The sequence below is a fragment of the Eulemur rufifrons genome, chromosome 7 (genome assembly GCF_041146395.1).
Source record: "Eulemur rufifrons isolate Redbay chromosome 7, OSU_ERuf_1, whole genome shotgun sequence".
Taxonomy (NCBI): Eukaryota; Metazoa; Chordata; class Mammalia; order Primates; family Lemuridae; genus Eulemur; species Eulemur rufifrons.
The window spans coordinates 154,829,110-154,845,916 of record NC_090989.1 but is presented as its reverse complement, the minus strand read 5'-3'; the positions used below and the strand labels follow the sequence as shown (position 1 = coordinate 154,845,916).

At 41.6% G+C, this 16,807-nt stretch overlaps 1 protein-coding gene across 7 annotated transcripts in view; it reads right to left on the bottom strand.

Annotated features, from left to right (window-relative positions):
* Window positions 1–686: 686 nt before the first annotated feature.
* The window catches only part of RBM6 (RNA binding motif protein 6), a 101,144-nt gene continuing 85,023 nt past the window's right edge, over window positions 687–16,807 (bottom strand). For 6 of the 7 annotated variants that reach the window (XM_069475726.1, XM_069475723.1, XM_069475727.1 and 3 more), the window contains 12 exons: window positions 16,036–16,196; window positions 14,868–14,965; window positions 12,399–12,441; window positions 12,179–12,260; window positions 11,880–11,965; window positions 11,358–11,504; window positions 9,929–10,024; window positions 8,544–8,804; window positions 6,838–6,912; window positions 5,341–5,438; window positions 1,692–1,821; window positions 687–931 (listed from right to left, as the gene is read on the bottom strand). In XM_069475726.1, the coding sequence (XP_069331827.1) occupies window positions 806–931; window positions 1,692–1,821; window positions 5,341–5,438; window positions 6,838–6,912; window positions 8,544–8,804; window positions 9,929–10,024; window positions 11,358–11,504; window positions 11,880–11,965; window positions 12,179–12,260; window positions 12,399–12,441; window positions 14,868–14,965; window positions 16,036–16,196 (1,403 nt within the window). In that variant the 3' untranslated portion in view covers window positions 687–805. Of the gene's footprint in view, window positions 932–1,691; window positions 1,822–5,340; window positions 5,439–6,837; window positions 6,913–8,543; window positions 8,805–9,928; window positions 10,025–11,357; window positions 11,505–11,879; window positions 11,966–12,178; window positions 12,261–12,398; window positions 12,442–14,867; window positions 14,966–16,035; window positions 16,197–16,479; window positions 16,745–16,807 lie in introns of those variants that run through there. The other variant, XM_069475724.1, reaches the window with a different exon arrangement.

Here is a 16,807-nt window from a genome sequence, read left to right as displayed (position 1 = left end):
TACTGTAACATGTTACCTTAAGGAATTATTTTTAAAAGTTATAATACGTTCATAGGCTATATAGTCCTTTTATCTACAAATAATTTTTTTTTAAAGCTCAATATTGAAGCAAATCCTGTGAAACTCTAGGAGTGATGATGGTGGGGAAACTGGGAAAGATTTGAAACAGGGAAGATACCCCTTTGGAGAGTTTTAGCTATGGAGGGGAAAAGAGCCGGGACAGTGGCACAGAGGAATAGTAATCCTTACTATGCCAACTTGTTGTGATCACAAAGTATGAAGCATCAAGTACCCAGTAGGTGCTCTGAAAAAGAGTTGTCACACTCTTCCGCAACCCCCATAACAACAAGGAAGACAGAAGAGGATTTTTAAAGGTCTAATGAGTAGTAAACCAACATACAGAAATAAGTTCAGCCTCAGTAGTTACCAAAAAAATAACAAATAATGAGATGCTATTTTCATTGATTAGATTAGGATAATTTAAAGTCCCATGGCACTCGTACAATCTACAGTTTAAAGGTCACTGTCACCTACCCAAGCACACTAACAGCAGTCAGTGTTCCAGGGCTCACTGTGGCACTAGCGGCCATTTCAGCATCACCTCAGATGGACACACACCAAGGCATTCTCTCCTTCCTATCAGTAGCCCCGCCCTCAACTATCTTGGGGAAAAAAATTTTTTTAAATCACGTTGAAAAAAAGTTTATTTAAAAAAGTTCTAGCAGCAAGAACAGTAACAAAACAAAAGGAGAGACGGACAAACAAAACAAGAAGAGGTTGTGTCCTGCGGGACTTGTCTCCATTCTTAATCGAGTTCTTTATACCGAGCAAACATGACTCTTCGAACAGCATCTCGGTAAGTCTCATTAGACTGTCTCTTGCTGGTTCTTCCTGGGGCCCCCACGGTGGGGCCCCTCATCCGGCCTTCAGTCTGTAAATCAGAGACAAACAGTGAAGTGGGCCCTATGAATTCATTAGCTTCAGGACTGGTCTTTTGCCACAAGCATTTCTGGACCAATAAGGAGCAGGATACAGGAGAATTTTTTTAGAATCTTTCGTTATTAAACAAATACCCAAGATGAATAAGGAGGGTGGTGATACCACGATTACAGTATACAGGCTTCAATATGAGAGATATAAGAAGCTCTGTAGGAGATAAGTGGATCTCTTAGGGTTGGCATTTTTAGAGGAGAATTAAGCCAACATAAAATGGGCAATGTTCCCTCTTACCACCTTTTCTAGAGGCTCTTCCTCAAATATGAGGGCAAAGTCCCAGGACTAACTACATGCTCCCCAAATTTTAACAATCAAAGATCCCTGCTGATAATCCTTCTCAGAGATGCTTTTGTACCTTTCATTGCTAGTTATCTGCTTCTTTTTATCAAATGATTCTTCAGTCTCAAACTGTTCGAATCCCATACTGCTCCACTGTTTATTCCTTATAAGAGTATGATGAACCCCATTCCAACTTCTTTCCTTCCCAACTCCACCCAAACCACAAAGAGCCCAGCATGCCAGTAATCAAGACCAAAGGGTTCCTTAGCTTCCATGTCCCATGGAAGTAGGACAGTCCTATGGAAGTAGCATAGTGTCCTATGTTAGCAGTAGAGGAATCCCAGCTAAAAGGTAAACAACACCTCTCTAGGCCTTCCAGGCTTGTGTCACCCGCAACAAGATGGAAACCATTTCACCTCCTCTGAAGAAGCCAATCCAGGATGGCCATATCCCAGGCCTGTCCCTTTCCTCCAGCCAGTGGCCTGTTGGATACAGCCCCCTTTGCTGCTAGTGTCGATATCTTCTTTATCAACAGGTTTACGATCACTGCAAAAGAAGCAGACCCATCACTTTCAAGGTGCCTTGCTTGTGAGCCTAATTAAAATGTGTCTTCTTGATTTACATCTATCTCCTATAAAGCATATTAAACAATACTTCTGAGTACCTGCTAGCTATGTACCAGCCTTTGTCCTGGGGATACAGAGATGACCAAGATTTGGCTGTGTTTATGAGGAAGGATTTGAGAATTATGTCAAGACAAGATGCTTGTAGAAAACTAAAGAGCTCAACCACAGATCTGGCAACAGTGGATATCTGCCATAGATATACAGTAGAGAGAACATAAACTCTGAAGGGGCATTATTGAAAATGACAGGAATTTCAACAGGAAGGCACCTGAATTGGGTCTCTTGATAAATGAGGAGTTAAGTCAACTAGAAAAAACATGAGAGAAAAGGAGGACACAAGCAAGAAATGAAAGAACACAATTTGTACAGGAGAGGAGTGGTATGAATTGATGGATTAATGCTGTTATTATGGGAGTAAAGGTTAGTTATCTCAGGAGTGGGTTTCTGATAAAAGGATGAGTCTGACCCCCTTCCCCCAACCCCCTGTCTCACTCAAGCTCTCCTGCCTTTCCACCTTCCACCATGCAATGACACAGCAAGAAGGCCCTCACCAGCTGAAGCACCTTGGACTTCCCAGCCTCCTGAACCATAAGCCAAATACATTTCAGTTCATTATATAAATTACCCAGTCTGTGGTATGGTTATTTATTATGGATGTCATTATGAAACAAACTAAGACGGGGGCAAGACTTTTTATTTTTATTTATTTATTGAGACAGAGTCTCACTTTGTTGCCTGGGCTAGAGTGCCGTGGCGTCAGCCTAGCTCACAGCAACCTCAAACTCCTGGGCTCAAGCGATCCTCCTGCCTCAGCCTCCCGAGTAGCTGGGACCACAGGCATGTGTCACCATGCCCGGCTAATTTTTTCTATATATATTTTTAGTTGTCCAGCTAATTTCTTTCTGTTTTTAGTAGAGACGGGGTCTCGCTCTTGCTCAGGCTGGGCTCGAACTCCTGAGCTCAAACGATCCGCCCACCTCGGCCTCCCAGAGTGCTAGGATTACAGGCATGAGCCACCATGCCCGGCTGGCCTGGGGCAAGACTTAATTAGGGATTTGACCACTAACTGGATATAGGGGATAAAGGATGAAGACTAGGTTGAGTAGACAGTGATGCTACAATGTTGCTACTCTGAAACAGGTATACAGGAAGTTTAGCAGGACTGGACTAGAGCATAATGCGGAATGTAATAAAGAGTAATTGCTCAGTATGAGGAGCATGAGAAGTGTCCAAGAGTACATGCCCAGGAGGCAAACAGAAATACCAATTTTGAGCTCAGAAAACCGAAGTGATCTGAGATGGAGCCACAGGACTTTTTAGCCCATTGGTGGTGGCTGATGCCCTTGGGTACCTTAGAAAACCTAGGTCAAGGGAGTAGAGCAGCAAGAATAAAGGAGCACTGAGAGAAAAGTCCTGGAGAACACTGAGATTTACCCAGAAAAGGAAGAGGAGCAGGAACGACAACTGAGAAGAAGGAAAGCCAGGAGTACGTGATATGAAAGGTACCCTGCCTAGCCTCATCCCAACTGACGCAGGGCGAAGGCGTCCTTCCTCCTCGTGGCTGACTCTTTCACCTCTGTCCTACTCCACTGTTATTTCAAATTGCAGAGAATGACCCAATGGGATATCACATTGATTAAGTGGTCCCACCCTAACACTTCTTCAAAATGAAAACAGAATAGACCACAATAGAAATATCAGAGTATATGCACACAGTAAGGAAGTATTCTTTTTCAGTTGAGTACTTCTTTTTCAGTACACACACACTCTTTATTATTGGGCCATGATCCAAAAATGTATCTCTTATTGTAGGTTGTGATCCAATAAGTTAGAATGCCAGAGCCCTAGACTCTGTCCTGCCTCCTCAGGAGCCTTGCTCTGTCAATCATCTACCTCCCTTTTTCCATGGTCATAACCTCCTCTGGCTACTGGTTCTTTTGCTTAACCAACACACAGACCTGCACAACTCTCTCTTGTTATAAACAACTACGTCTCCTCCTGCTAGCGTACCCTCTTGTCACCCTTTTAACCCTTTCAAGGCCTTTTCCTCTCAGCTGCCCAATGGAAACCTGTGCATCATCAGTGACTTCTCCCTCTCCCCAGACAACCAATCAATCACAAAGATTGTCTCTTTTTTTTTTTGAGACAGAGTCTGGCTCTGCCCACACTAGGCTGCCAAGGTGTCAGCCTAGCTCACAACCACCTCAAACTCCTGGGCTCAAGTGATCCTCCTGCGTCAGCATCCCAAGTAGCTGGGACTAAAGGCACTTGCCACCATGCCCAGCTAATTTTTTTCATCTATTTTTAGTTGGCCAGCTAATTTTTTCTATTTTTAGTAGAGACACGGGTCTCACTCTTGGTCAGGCTGGTCTTAAACTCCTGACTTCACGTGATCATCCCGCCTTGGCCTCCCAGAGTACTAGGATTATGGGGTGAGCCACCATGCCCAGCCACAAAGATTCTCTCTAATCTATTCGCCTTTGCATACTCATGGTCTTCTCTTGGGTAACTGCAATCTCTCACTTGAATCAAAACGGAAGTTCCATCATTACTTCTCTACAAACTTGTCTTCCCGTGATTAGTAATTTCTCCAGAATGCAAAGCTAGATCAATACCCTGCTTAAAATTATTCTATAACCTCACACCGCCTTTAAGATAAGCCTTAGCATGGTGTTCAAGGCATATGGAGATCATGAACTGGTCTCCATCTGTTGGATCAGCTTTATCTCCTGTAACTCAACAATATAGCTCCAATGTTCAGCATGCCAAACTATTTGAAATTCCTCACTCACGAGCTCTCTCTCTTTCATCCTTAGTGTTCCCTCCTCTTCCCCATTAATTTCTGCGTCTGCCCTATGGGACACATCATTACCTACACATTCTGTGTTCAGTCAAGGAAAATATACGTCTTGTCCACCGAAGCATTCTTTGGACTTAGTGCAGTGCCTGTTGATAAGTGAGTTATCAACACATTCTACCTAACTCTGGGCTTACAACTTGAGAACCATCTGACTGGAAACAAGTACAGGAAGGTAGAGATCATGTATCTCCATCAACAGCCAACCATGTATTTATTTAGCACCTATGTTGTGAGAATGCACATTCCCTAGAGAAAAAGCCTGAGTGTAACATTCTTATCAGGCCCATATGGAGGGTACAGCATTACTGATGAAGAGAGACAGGGATTCTGACTATGGCCACTCTAGCCCTGGCTTTGAGCAGCTGAAACAGCCAGGCAACCTTCCATATAAACAGACATTCCCTTTATAAAGACAGATGGTCAAAAGGCTGGGGTGGACCTCATGCTCAAGGAGTTTAGATACAATCTACTCTGATAACTTCACCTCCCTGAGAGAGAAAATACCAGCACAGTTGGAGAAGGAGATGGTTTTACCATTAGGTCTCGAGTCCTAGGCTGAATAAAGAGTTCCTGGCTTACCTGTCAGTTTCCCTGGAGTATTTAATCCGTTTCCTTTCTGGAGAGTCAAAAGATTGGAGCTTCTCTCTGCGATCATTTCCTCTTTCTTTAAATTTTCCCTGTTGGTAAGCACAAGAGCAGACCTGAAATTTCCACCTGAGGGAACTGGGGAGTGGGGAAGCTTTACCCATTCCTGATATTTCTTTTAATGTGAAGGTAGTCAACTGGTAACTACTGGACTCTCAAACTCCTTCACATATTCTTTTACAGAAAGCAGTGACTTCTCTAACTGGAAAATTTGGAAAAAATAAGCTGGCATGCTTGGCTCAGTTGTCTTTTCCCCTTCTCAGAAGCAGGTGATCTCCAATAGGTGAATTCTTAACCATTACATAAGAGAAGCCAGTGATGCCTATAACTGGGTAGGTAAGTCAGCCTAATTGTATGGTCAAGGTAGCAAGTCTATGTGGCTCTCACACTAAGCTACACCCTCCAGCTTAGCCTTTAATAATAAAAGATGCTATTTCAGCAGTCCTTTTCAATATCCATCTTCTAAGCTGTGATTTAAAAGTTGAACAGGAAAGAAAAGTGCTATTTATTTGACCTGCCTGGAGACCCTAACACCACCTTTTTAAAAAATATCAACTTGCTGGGTGCAGTGGCATGTGCCTATAATCCTTGCTACCTGGAAGGCTGAGGTAGGAGAATTGTTTAGTACAGGCGTTCAAGACCAGCCTGGGCGACACAGCAAGATCCTGTTCCAAAAAACAAACAAAAAGGAATATGCTATGGAGAAAAGAACTGGAGGGGAAGGAAATTCTGGGGCTGGGGCTGGGGGTGAAATCAACTTTATTGAGGTATAACTTATAAACAGTAAAAACAATCCATTTAAAGGTATAATTTGATGAGGTGTGCCAATTTCCTCATTTAGATATGTGTACTATAGTCATACACATACAAAACATCAACAAGGAGGGAGACTGCGCAAAGGATACATAAGACTTATCTATACCTTTCTTTGCAACTTCTGTGAATCCGTAATTTTTCCAAAAAGTTAAAAAAAAAATTTTTTTTTAAAAACAGGGTCTCACTCTGTTGCCCAGGCTAGAGTGCAGTGGCGTCCTCATAACTCATTGTAACCTCCAACTCCTGGGCTCAAGGGATCCTCCCACCTCAGCCTCTTGAGTAGCTGGGACTATAGGTGTGTGCCACCCAGCTAAGTTTTATTTTATTTTATTTTATTTTATTTTATTTTATTTTTTGTAAGGACGGTGTCTTGATATTGCCCAGGCTGGTCTTGAATCCTGGCCTCAAGCAATCCTCCTGCCTTGGCCTTTCAAAGTGCTAAGATTACAGGCATGAGGCATCATTCCCAGCCAAGTTTTGACAAATATGTACACCATCTCCTGGGGCCTCTTTGTTCTCTGTCTTCCTGTAAGGAGGGATCAACACAGCCTATAAAGTCTACACCAGAAAACAAAAAGAGTTGGGGTCAAAGGAGTAACGGTCACTGAAGTTTACCTCCCGTTCTCTCCTCTCCAGATAGGCCAGCTCCTGCTCAGACTGTTTTATCTTCCGGTGGATTTCCAAGTTTTGCTGAAAAGAGAGGGAATTCTATGAGTAAAGGTCTAGAAAGAAATGGTCCTAGAAATGCCTCTAGGCCTTTCCCAATAGCTGCTATAGGACTGTAGCTCTTTTGACTGATCAACTCTCCTAAATGACTACTGTACCCTGCAAGCGACAATCCCTATAACTGGTCTTGCCTTAGTCTGTCTCATCAATGGGAACCCAGATTCTGATGAAGGCTTGTCACATAGATTATAGTTATATGGTGTGGCACAAGAAGAAACTTCGTTCTACTTTTCTCCAAAATGTGGAATACAAAAATCTGGTATATTTCTTTATTTAAGGTGAAAATGATGGGAGAGAGGATGTGCGCACAGCAGGGAAGAAAACTAAATGCCCATACACTCTGCCCATCACCACCAGCTATCACCCACACTAGTCACTCTTTCAACCCCTCAGAGAAATATAAAAAGGAGCCCCAGGGTCTTGAAAGAACCAAAAGATTGCTCTGAAAGTCCCATAGTCCTCAAGCATGGCTCTACTATACATGCCCTCAGGCACATAAATGAAACTTAAAGAGTCTAAAGCAGTTCTTATATGGAGGGGTAGTTCTTTGTACTGGAAGACTCAAGGAAAGGAAAAGTACTACAGTCTACTTTCCATTGTCCTAGGGTCAGTTCAGTTTGTGTATTTACCAGACCTGTGGCTTCTCTTTCCTGACAACTATTAATACTTTTCCTCTCTTTAGCCATTTATTAGCATTTACACCAGAGAGCTGAAAAATCAAATTTGTCAGTCTGATGACCTGGAATTCCAGAAGGTCAAAGGGATGTGGGAGATTACTCTGTTCTAAGGATAGTTAGGAAGCTTCTCATAGTCCTAGAAGTTTTGCAGAACCTCTACAGCGGTGGCTGGGAAAAGTAGTGTACCTACTACCAAAAGCAGAATGTCTCAGCTTTTAGCTAAGTAAGACTTTGGGTTCTGTGCTGAGATAAAGTCTAAATCCAGTCCCATCATCTGCTCTTACAACGTCTGCTAGAGAAGGAGTGCAAAACAAATTAATCTGAGAACATGAGTCCATTCTAGGGGCTTTATTTGTCTGTAATTTGGCTCCTTGGTCAGTACATATAAATAGGAAGACTGTAGGGGAGGATTAATATATGTCAGTTTAACACCCTGAGAATATCTGTATGCTATGGCTTATAGCAATATTCACTATATGAAGAGATGGTAGAATTTGACTCACCTATAACGAAAACTGTACATTGTCAGAGCTGGATAGAGTCAGGTGAAGCTATCAAGTACCAAAGAAGAGAAGGGGCTTATCTGGGGTCGAGTTATTAGGTTAATGGCAGAACTAAGATGAGAAACTCAGCAAGTAAGCTTCCTACTCCACGGTCCTTTCTCTTCATGCACATCCTCTGTATCTGGTGCCCTAGACAAAGCCACGCTGCTTGCCTTGGGTTTACACACTGAAGCTCTTCAAAGGTGGGCACAACCTTATTTCAGAGCAATTCATTCTAGAATTAGACTGACTTAATGATAGGAACAAGGGCTGACATATGCTGAGGAAGGACAGTATAAGCTTATTTATTCTCTATAAAGCCCATTGATGATTAACACTGAAAGGTTTAAAAGGTCATATCCCCTTCCTCTAATACCTTGTGCAGGTCTGACAGCTGCTGATGTTTGATCAGAACTTCTTTATTGGGAAACTGCCTCCTGCAGAGCAGACAAGCCAGTTTATTCCAGTCAGTGAGTCTGTCTTCTTCATTCTCCTTCTTGGTCAGCTCCTCCCGCTGCTGGGGCTGTACTGTACGGGGCTGTGGGGGAGGGGTCTGTTCCTCCTCTTCTTCCTCTTCATAGTCACTGTCTCCTCCATATTCACCCAGGAGGCCAATCAATGGGTTTACCACCTTAGGCTGCGAGGAGAAGGCCAGGAATCAACACCAAATTCAACCTATATTTTGGGGCCCGTTTTTTGGATATTCTGATATAGGTATCTCCTTTCTTTGTTCTCTTTTAGTTGGAATAAGGAATTGGGTTCATTATTCCATCATGGGCCCACTCACCACACTGCTCATTTCTCAGATGGAATGAACATGACTAGAGCTTGACTCTGCTTCTTGCTCATTGAGATAAACCTGAGCAGTTCCCTCAGAAATGACTCTAGCAACAGGATGTGAGGAGAAGGAAGAGAAAGGAGGAACTGATAGAAAATGGCAAAAGAGTTAAAAAGTTACAAGTCACAAAGAGGAAGAGATAAACACCTCCAAGTCACTGTAACCAATGGAGGAAAGAAAAGATGAATTTCATCAAAGCTGTAACAAATAGGATTTAGGAGGTAAACTAAAAGCAACTGTGGTGATAAGCAGTCAGGTAGATGGATCCAGCTCCTGAGTGAGGTAAAGACAAAGGCACAGTTAGGAGAGATGCTACAATGAGCTGAATTAATAATGTGGAGCAGGCCAAGAGTACCTTGTGGGAATTGCTAAATAATGACGCATGGTCACTGGTTCTATGATCAACCAAAACAGAAAAAATAAAGTATGGTCACTATTGTTATATATTTGCATTCAATCATAATCACTAGTGATTAGATTGACATTATAACTTCAAGGTATCTAAAAAATAGGTGCCAACATTAGTATTATTCACTCTGGCCGGGCAGAAACTACAATAATGACCATGCATGCAGTCTCTATCTGAGAGATTCTTATGTGGCACCAAAAGGCAGGAAACTGAGTTTCCTTGGTGATTTAGAGAAAAATTGACAAGAATAAGATCATAAAAAGGGCCAGGCGTCTCTTGGTCTGGTGGAATGGCACAGGGCAGAGAGAGAGCAGATAACTGCCCCTGATTCTCTAGTAATACCCCTATTATCAGATGGGAAAATCTGCAGTATGCTTGTACTCAAGAGAAATCTTATTTGGGAGACACAGACAGCTAAAGGACCAATGGTAACAGTGAGGCTTTTGCCTTTTAGCTTCCTTTCCCACCCAGAACCAGCCCCACCCCTAGTGCAGGGGCTCAGTGTTAGCCTTACTGGAGGGGGACTCTCTTCCTTCTTCACAGTAGGAGGCAGGGGCTTCTTAAAGACGTCCTCTGGGGGGGACTTCCCTTCACTGGTATTTTCCTGAAACTGATCAAACCCAGAGATAATTCTTATAAGATACTCAATCATAAAAACTGGGTTAAGAATTAACTCTTGAAATTAGGCTGATTTTCTAAACTTCCTAATTTGTGAAATATCTGTAATGTTGCTATACTAAATTTAAAATAAAGAACCATTAAAAACATAGTATTCAGTATATATTGCATGTTTACTGTATGTCAGGTACCAGATCAGGCATTATCTTCTTCAGACTTTACTACAATCTTCCTAGATAGACGATAATAACTTCGGCTTACAAATGACTGGGAATATGTTTAGAAAGATTAAATGGTAGAAATAGAACCCAGATATTAAGTCAGTATGACTCTAATGTCTACATTCTTAGACAAACACACTTTCTCCTTGCTTTTTCTGTATCTCTAGATAAACAACTAATACTATTACAAAGATTATGATAAATTATGAATTGAACCACAAGCAAATTCTTCTATTTTCACTAATATATAACTGGCATCAGGGTAAATCAATGTAATTCTTTAGAAAATAATTTGATTTTATATTAGATGTAAAAATTTTCACCATCTTTGAGTCTGAAAATTTATCCTAACGAAGTAATTTAAATGGAGAAATAAAATGCTAAATGCTGCATATTATGACAGTGTAAGATTAGAAAGAGGAGACAAACAATGCAGAAGTGATGAAGAAAACTAGGGCATTTTTTTTTTTAATTTATTACCGGTACATAATAGTTGTATATCTTTATAGGGTACATGTGATGTTTTGATATAGGCATACAATGTGAATTAATCAAACGAGGGTAATCGGGATATCCATCAGCTCAGACATTTATCATTTCTTTGTGTTAAGAATGTTCCAATTTGGGCTGGGCATAGTGGCTCATGCCTGTAATCCTGTAATCCGGGAGGGCGAGGTGAGAGGATCGCTTGAGGTCAGAAGTTTGAGACCAGTCTCAGCAAGAGCGAGACTCCATCTCTACTAAAACTAGAAAGAAATTGGCCTGGCAACTTAAATAGAAAAAAAAAAAAATTAGCCAGACACGGTAGCACATGCCTGTAGTCCCAGCTACTTGGGAGGCTAAAGCCAGAGGATCCCTTGAGCCCAGGAGTTTGAGGTTGCTGTGAGCTAGGTGGATACCACAGCACTTGCCTGGGCAAAAGTGAGACTCTGTTTAAAAAAAAAAAAAAAAAAAGAATATATATATATATATATATATATATATATAAAATAAATAAATAAATACAGTAATACCTCAAACCTACATATCCTCTGTCCATGACTCCTATATTTTAATCTGTAATTATGTGGTAATTTCAGAGAGCAGACACACAAGTTCTCTTACCTTTGTCATTCCTCTGTCTTTTTTCTCCTTGCCATCTCTTTTAGATGTATCCTTCTTGCTACTTGACTTTCCTTGACTGGTAGATTTCTTTTCCTTGATCTCTTCTTCCTCAGGTGACCCAGGGTCCTGGGGTACATAGACTTCTTGCTGTGATACAGTTGGAAACAGGTAAGTCTACAGAAAGTTTCACTTTCCCAGCAATTCCAGGCCTAAGGAGCATAGTTCCTTTAGGCTCTTTTACTCACAAGCCTAAGAGTTCATATCAATCTAAAATCCCATTCCTGGGGCCAGGACACATCCAGACCACCCACTGTCCACTTTTTCAAGAGCAGCACTGTTCTTACCTATAATGCCGTAAGATTTTCCATATAGGCAAGAGTTCAGATTCCATAGATTTAAACTTTTTTACTTTTCATGCAATGAGCATCCAGAAAATCCAGGGAATAAAATCCTCAAAGTAACAAATTATGGGCGCTTTTCTCAAAAGGATCATTGACAGAGTAAACGAAGTCAAAAACTCACCTGGGTATTAGGGTCATAATACGTCCCTGCCAAGGGATCATAATAGTAGCCAGTAGCAGAATCATATATGTAGCAATCAGATGATGCTAAAGGGAATAAAACCAGAGCCAATCACCAAGAACAACCGAAAAGTTAGGGTGGCCAAGCCAAACAGGCACAGAATCTATAGACAGTGCTCACTCTGGGAGAGCACCTCCAGGCAATAGTATCTCTTGCCAACTTTATGACCACACAGATTTCAAGCAATGAGTAGCGAGTCAACAAAAATGAACAATAGAAATAAAACAAAGATCACTTACACTGTTGTCCTTGTCGATTTGCATCTGAAGGCCAGTCTGAATTTCTGCCACCTCCCCTCCTATCTCGGAAGTATTTTTTACCCTATCACAGAAAGGCAAGTTAAAATTATAGTTATCTGATAGCCATTCACCTAACAGTCACCCACTGGAGGAAATTCAAGATCACCCTTTCAAACACCTGAGAATTTTAACAGAGCACTCCCCACATATTAGAGCCTACCTGATAGTAATGCATGTGGTCAGAATGGTCCCCAGAATCATTTCTGCAATAAACAACACAGCATATTATAAGTCTGCTACCAAAAGGCACTCGAGAAGTGTTTAATCCTACAGACCCTACTGAGAAACTCTCCTTTCACTATTTTGTAGGGAAAGGAACCAACCCAGACAGCAAGTCGGTTGGGTGGTCCAGATACTCCAGACAGGAGGAGCAGTAGGACTCCTAAAAAGCCATCTGCTGGAGCAAAACAACTATTACACAAAAGGTGCTAGAGCAAGATCTGCCCCATATCTGGAAGTCTGTCTCTCTGATGCAGCTCTGGGTCAAGATGAGTGAAGGAGTAAAGAGGAATTAGATTTCCCAGTGCTATGGGGTATGAATAAGGTCAAGGGAACAAAAAGTCCGGACAGCATTTTCTTAGGATCCCAAGGGGTAAGGATGTCTGTAGGTTTTTCTACATATCCAAGACTGTGCCATAATTAAAAAAAAAAAAATAAAAGATGTGGTCTCACTATGTTGCCCAGGTTGCAGTGCAGTGGATATTCACATACTACATGCAATCATCACACACTACAACCTTAAATTCTTGAACTCGGGAGATCCTCGAGTGATGCCTTAGCCTCCTGGGTAGCTGGGACTACAGGCGTGTGATACCCACGGCTCAGCCATTTGGGACCCAAAGATACCAAGCAGTTAAAAGAGAAAGGAATATAGTAACTAGTACTATTATTTAAGAAAGAAAACAATTGTAGAGCCAGAACAAGGCATGCTTCATTAAAAGAAAATATATAAGCACATATCTGAAGCATACTGGGAAGGCATCATGCCTACTATGTCATTAATCATGAAATGTTCGATTTATTTATTTATTTATTTATTTTGAGACAGAGTCTCACTCTGTCGCCTGGGCTAGAGTGCCGTGGCATCAGCCTAGCTCACAGTAACCGCAAACTCCTGGGCTCAAGTGATCCTCCTGCCTCAGCCTCCCAAGTAGCTGGGAATACAGGCGTGCACCACCACACCTGGCTAAGTTTTACTATTTTTAGTGGAGATGGGGTCTCACTCTTGCTCAGGCTGGTTTTGAATTCCTGATCTCAAGCGATCTTCCGCCTCGGCCTCCCAGAGTGTTAGGATTACAGGAGAGAGCCACCGCGCCTGGCGGAAATGTCCAATTTTGAATCAAAAGTTTAGTTTATTGTATCTAAGTCAAGAAGCAGCACAATTAATCAAAGTATGTGACTAAACTATCGACACAGTTTTGTCATCTTAACAGTAGCTTGTTTATGCCAGCAGTGAAGAAGCCTGGAGAGCAAGTGGTGATGAAATTGTGAAAGGCATTTTCCACAGCTTGTTGAGAACTGAATATTACTCCTTGCAACAAGCGGTCCAAAGCCTGGAAGAAGTGATAGTCAGTTGGTGCAAGGTCTGGTGAAAACAGAGGACAACAGCTTCTGTAGTTAGAGCAACGCTGTTTTTTACGACATGTGGTCTTGAAAGAGGATAGGCCTGTCTCTATTGATCAATCTCAGGTGCTTAATTGCAAGCATCATCATCATTTTGTCCAGTTGGTTGCAGTGGACATCCGCTGTAATCGATTGACCAGGTTTCATGAAGCTGTAGTGGATAATACCAGTGCTAGATCACCAAACAGACACCACTAGCTTTTTTTTGATCAATATTCAGTTTTGGACGGTGTTTCAGCACTTCATCTTTATCCAAACATTATGCTGAATCCTTGTGATTGTCAGAAAGAATCCATTTTTCATCACACGTAATGATATGGTGTAGAAATGGTTCGCCTTTATATCGTGACAACAAAGAAAAGCAAGCTTCGAGATGACTTCTCTTCTGATGCTCGTTTAATTCATGTGGTACCCAACTATCCGGCTTCTTTTCCTTGCCCGTTTGTTTCAAATAGACCAATATTGTTGCAATAGTAATGGCACACCTTGCCACTAATTCATTCACACATAGGTCATGATGGATTTGCTTCTATTATAGCTTTCAGCTCATCATTATCCACCTTGGTCTCAGGTCACCCACATGGCTCATTTTCAAGATTAAAATCACACCAGAATGGAACTTCTTAAACCATTGACATAGTGTGCATTTACCAGCCACATCCTTCCCAAACATTTCATTGATATTTTGAGCTGTCTGTGCTTCATTGGTTCCACGATGGAACTCACATTCAAAAATAACATAAATTTTTTACTTATCCATGGTTTCACAAAAATTGCTCTAAGAAAAAATCTGAAAGATAATCACAAGCCAAGATGTGTGTTTGAAGGATATACCTTCACAATAAAAAAAAAGAAGTGTCAAAGTGAAATGTCAGAGATATCAACTGTTAAACTTAGTACTTAAGGAAATCGGACATTCCATACTTAGCCTCGTATCTGTCTCTCCAGCCAGGAAAAGTGTCTTACCTTCTGTCTTAAGTGACTCAAGTGCACTCCTCTGCCTTACCTTCGTTTTCCAGTGGCCAGGTTTACAGCTACCATCTTCCCATCAATGCTAAATGGTGGATCAAGGTTCTGCAAGATCTTCACTACACGAAGAGCTTCCTACAGAACCAAAGACACACTTGCATTCAAAGAGAAAAAAGGCCATGTTCTCTGAATGAGAACTGAACATGGACATTCCTTCTTGGAAGAGAAATTTACTAAACATTATGTTCTGGTCATAACTTTAACAGTAAGAGCATATTGGAAAAAGTAGGCAACTTTTAATGAAAGACTGATAGGAATGGTGATCAGAGTAGATGTCAGTTTGTGGTGTAAATTTTAGAAATTCCAATCCTTTTGTTTGTTTGTTTTTAAGAGAAAGGGTCTCACTCTGTTGCCCAGGCTGAAGTACAGTGGGCTCATCATAGCTCACTGCAGCAATGAACTTCTGGACCCAAGGGATCCTTCTGCCTCAGCCTCCTGAGTAGCTAGGACTACAGGTGTGTACCACCAAGGCTGGCTAATTTTTTAAATTTTCTTAGAGACAGGGGTCTTGCTATGTTGCCCAGGCTGCTCTTGAACTCCTGCCCTCAAGCAATCCTCCCCTTTTAGCTTCTCAAGTTGCAGGGATTACAAATGTGAGCCACCACACCCAGCCTCTAATCCTCTTCTTTTAGGTTGCTACAACTATCATCACCAGATCCAGTTTACAAAATTCCCTGTGACTTTTGACAATGAAATCTAAGAAGTATCAATGATTTTCATTACTATCATCACATTATTTCCATAGAAAATAGCCCCACAACTAAAAATTCAAGTCATAAGAATCTAGTAAATACTTGGAAAAAAACAGAAAATGTGTTATCAAATATAAAACCATCTGTGGCTGGGCAAAATAAAAAATCAGAAAATTCACTAAAATCTTGAGGGATTCTGTACTGATATTCTTTACAAGTTGGAAACTGTAAATGTCACAAGACAAAAATGAACCTAGAAAACGACACAGAATCCTAACTTTTAAGGGCAATCACCTTACCTGAATTGAACATTAAACCCAAAGAAAGAGAACAAGAGGGTTTTCGATACCAGGGAGGCACATGAAAATTCAAATGATAAATAAATCCCTCAAACCTTCTTGAGGGTTCTTTAGCCATCTGTCCCTAGACCATTCCCAGGAGAAGGAAACTTACCGCATGGGAGTCGAGGTCGATAAAGCCATATGTGTGGCCCATAGGGCCTGTTCTATTCTTGATGATACGGACATTGGCAGTAGTAAGGCGAACATAGGGCTCCAGGACTTCCACTATCACTTCAGGTGGAGTGGAACGATAAATGCGTTTTAGCATGATAGCTGAATGAACCGAGCATAAATGAGAGAGGAGCAAGGAAACAGAGAGAAAGATGAATTTTTGAGGTTCCAAAAGTCTGTTTTTTTTTTTTTTTTTAAGCATGAAATGAAGTTTACTGAAGAAGGACAAGATAGGTTCACATAGCAAGAACAAGATATATCTGCCACAGATGACAAACAGAGCTGTCTGTCATAACAAAAAGGCCTGTTGCTTTTTTATTGCAGATGCTACTCTGCTCTAGAAAGGCTAGCTCTATAAAGAAATGCTAGACAAACACTGCATACTTTTCTTTCTGTCTTTTTTTTTTTTTTTGAGACAGGGTGTGGCTCTGTCACCCAGGCTGGAGAGCAGTGGCCTCATCACAGCACACTGCAACCTCAAACTCCTGGGCTCAAGTGATCCTCCTGCCTCAGCCTCCCAAGTAGCTCGGACTACAGGTATACGCCACCATACTTGGCTAATTTTTCTATTTTTTTGTAGAGAGAGGGTCTTGCGCTTGCTCATGCTGGTCTTGAACTCCTGGCCGAGGCAATCCTCCTGCTTCAGCCTCCTACAGGGTGAGGATTACAGGCATAAGCCACCATGCCCGGCCTGTACACTTTTCTTATCAACT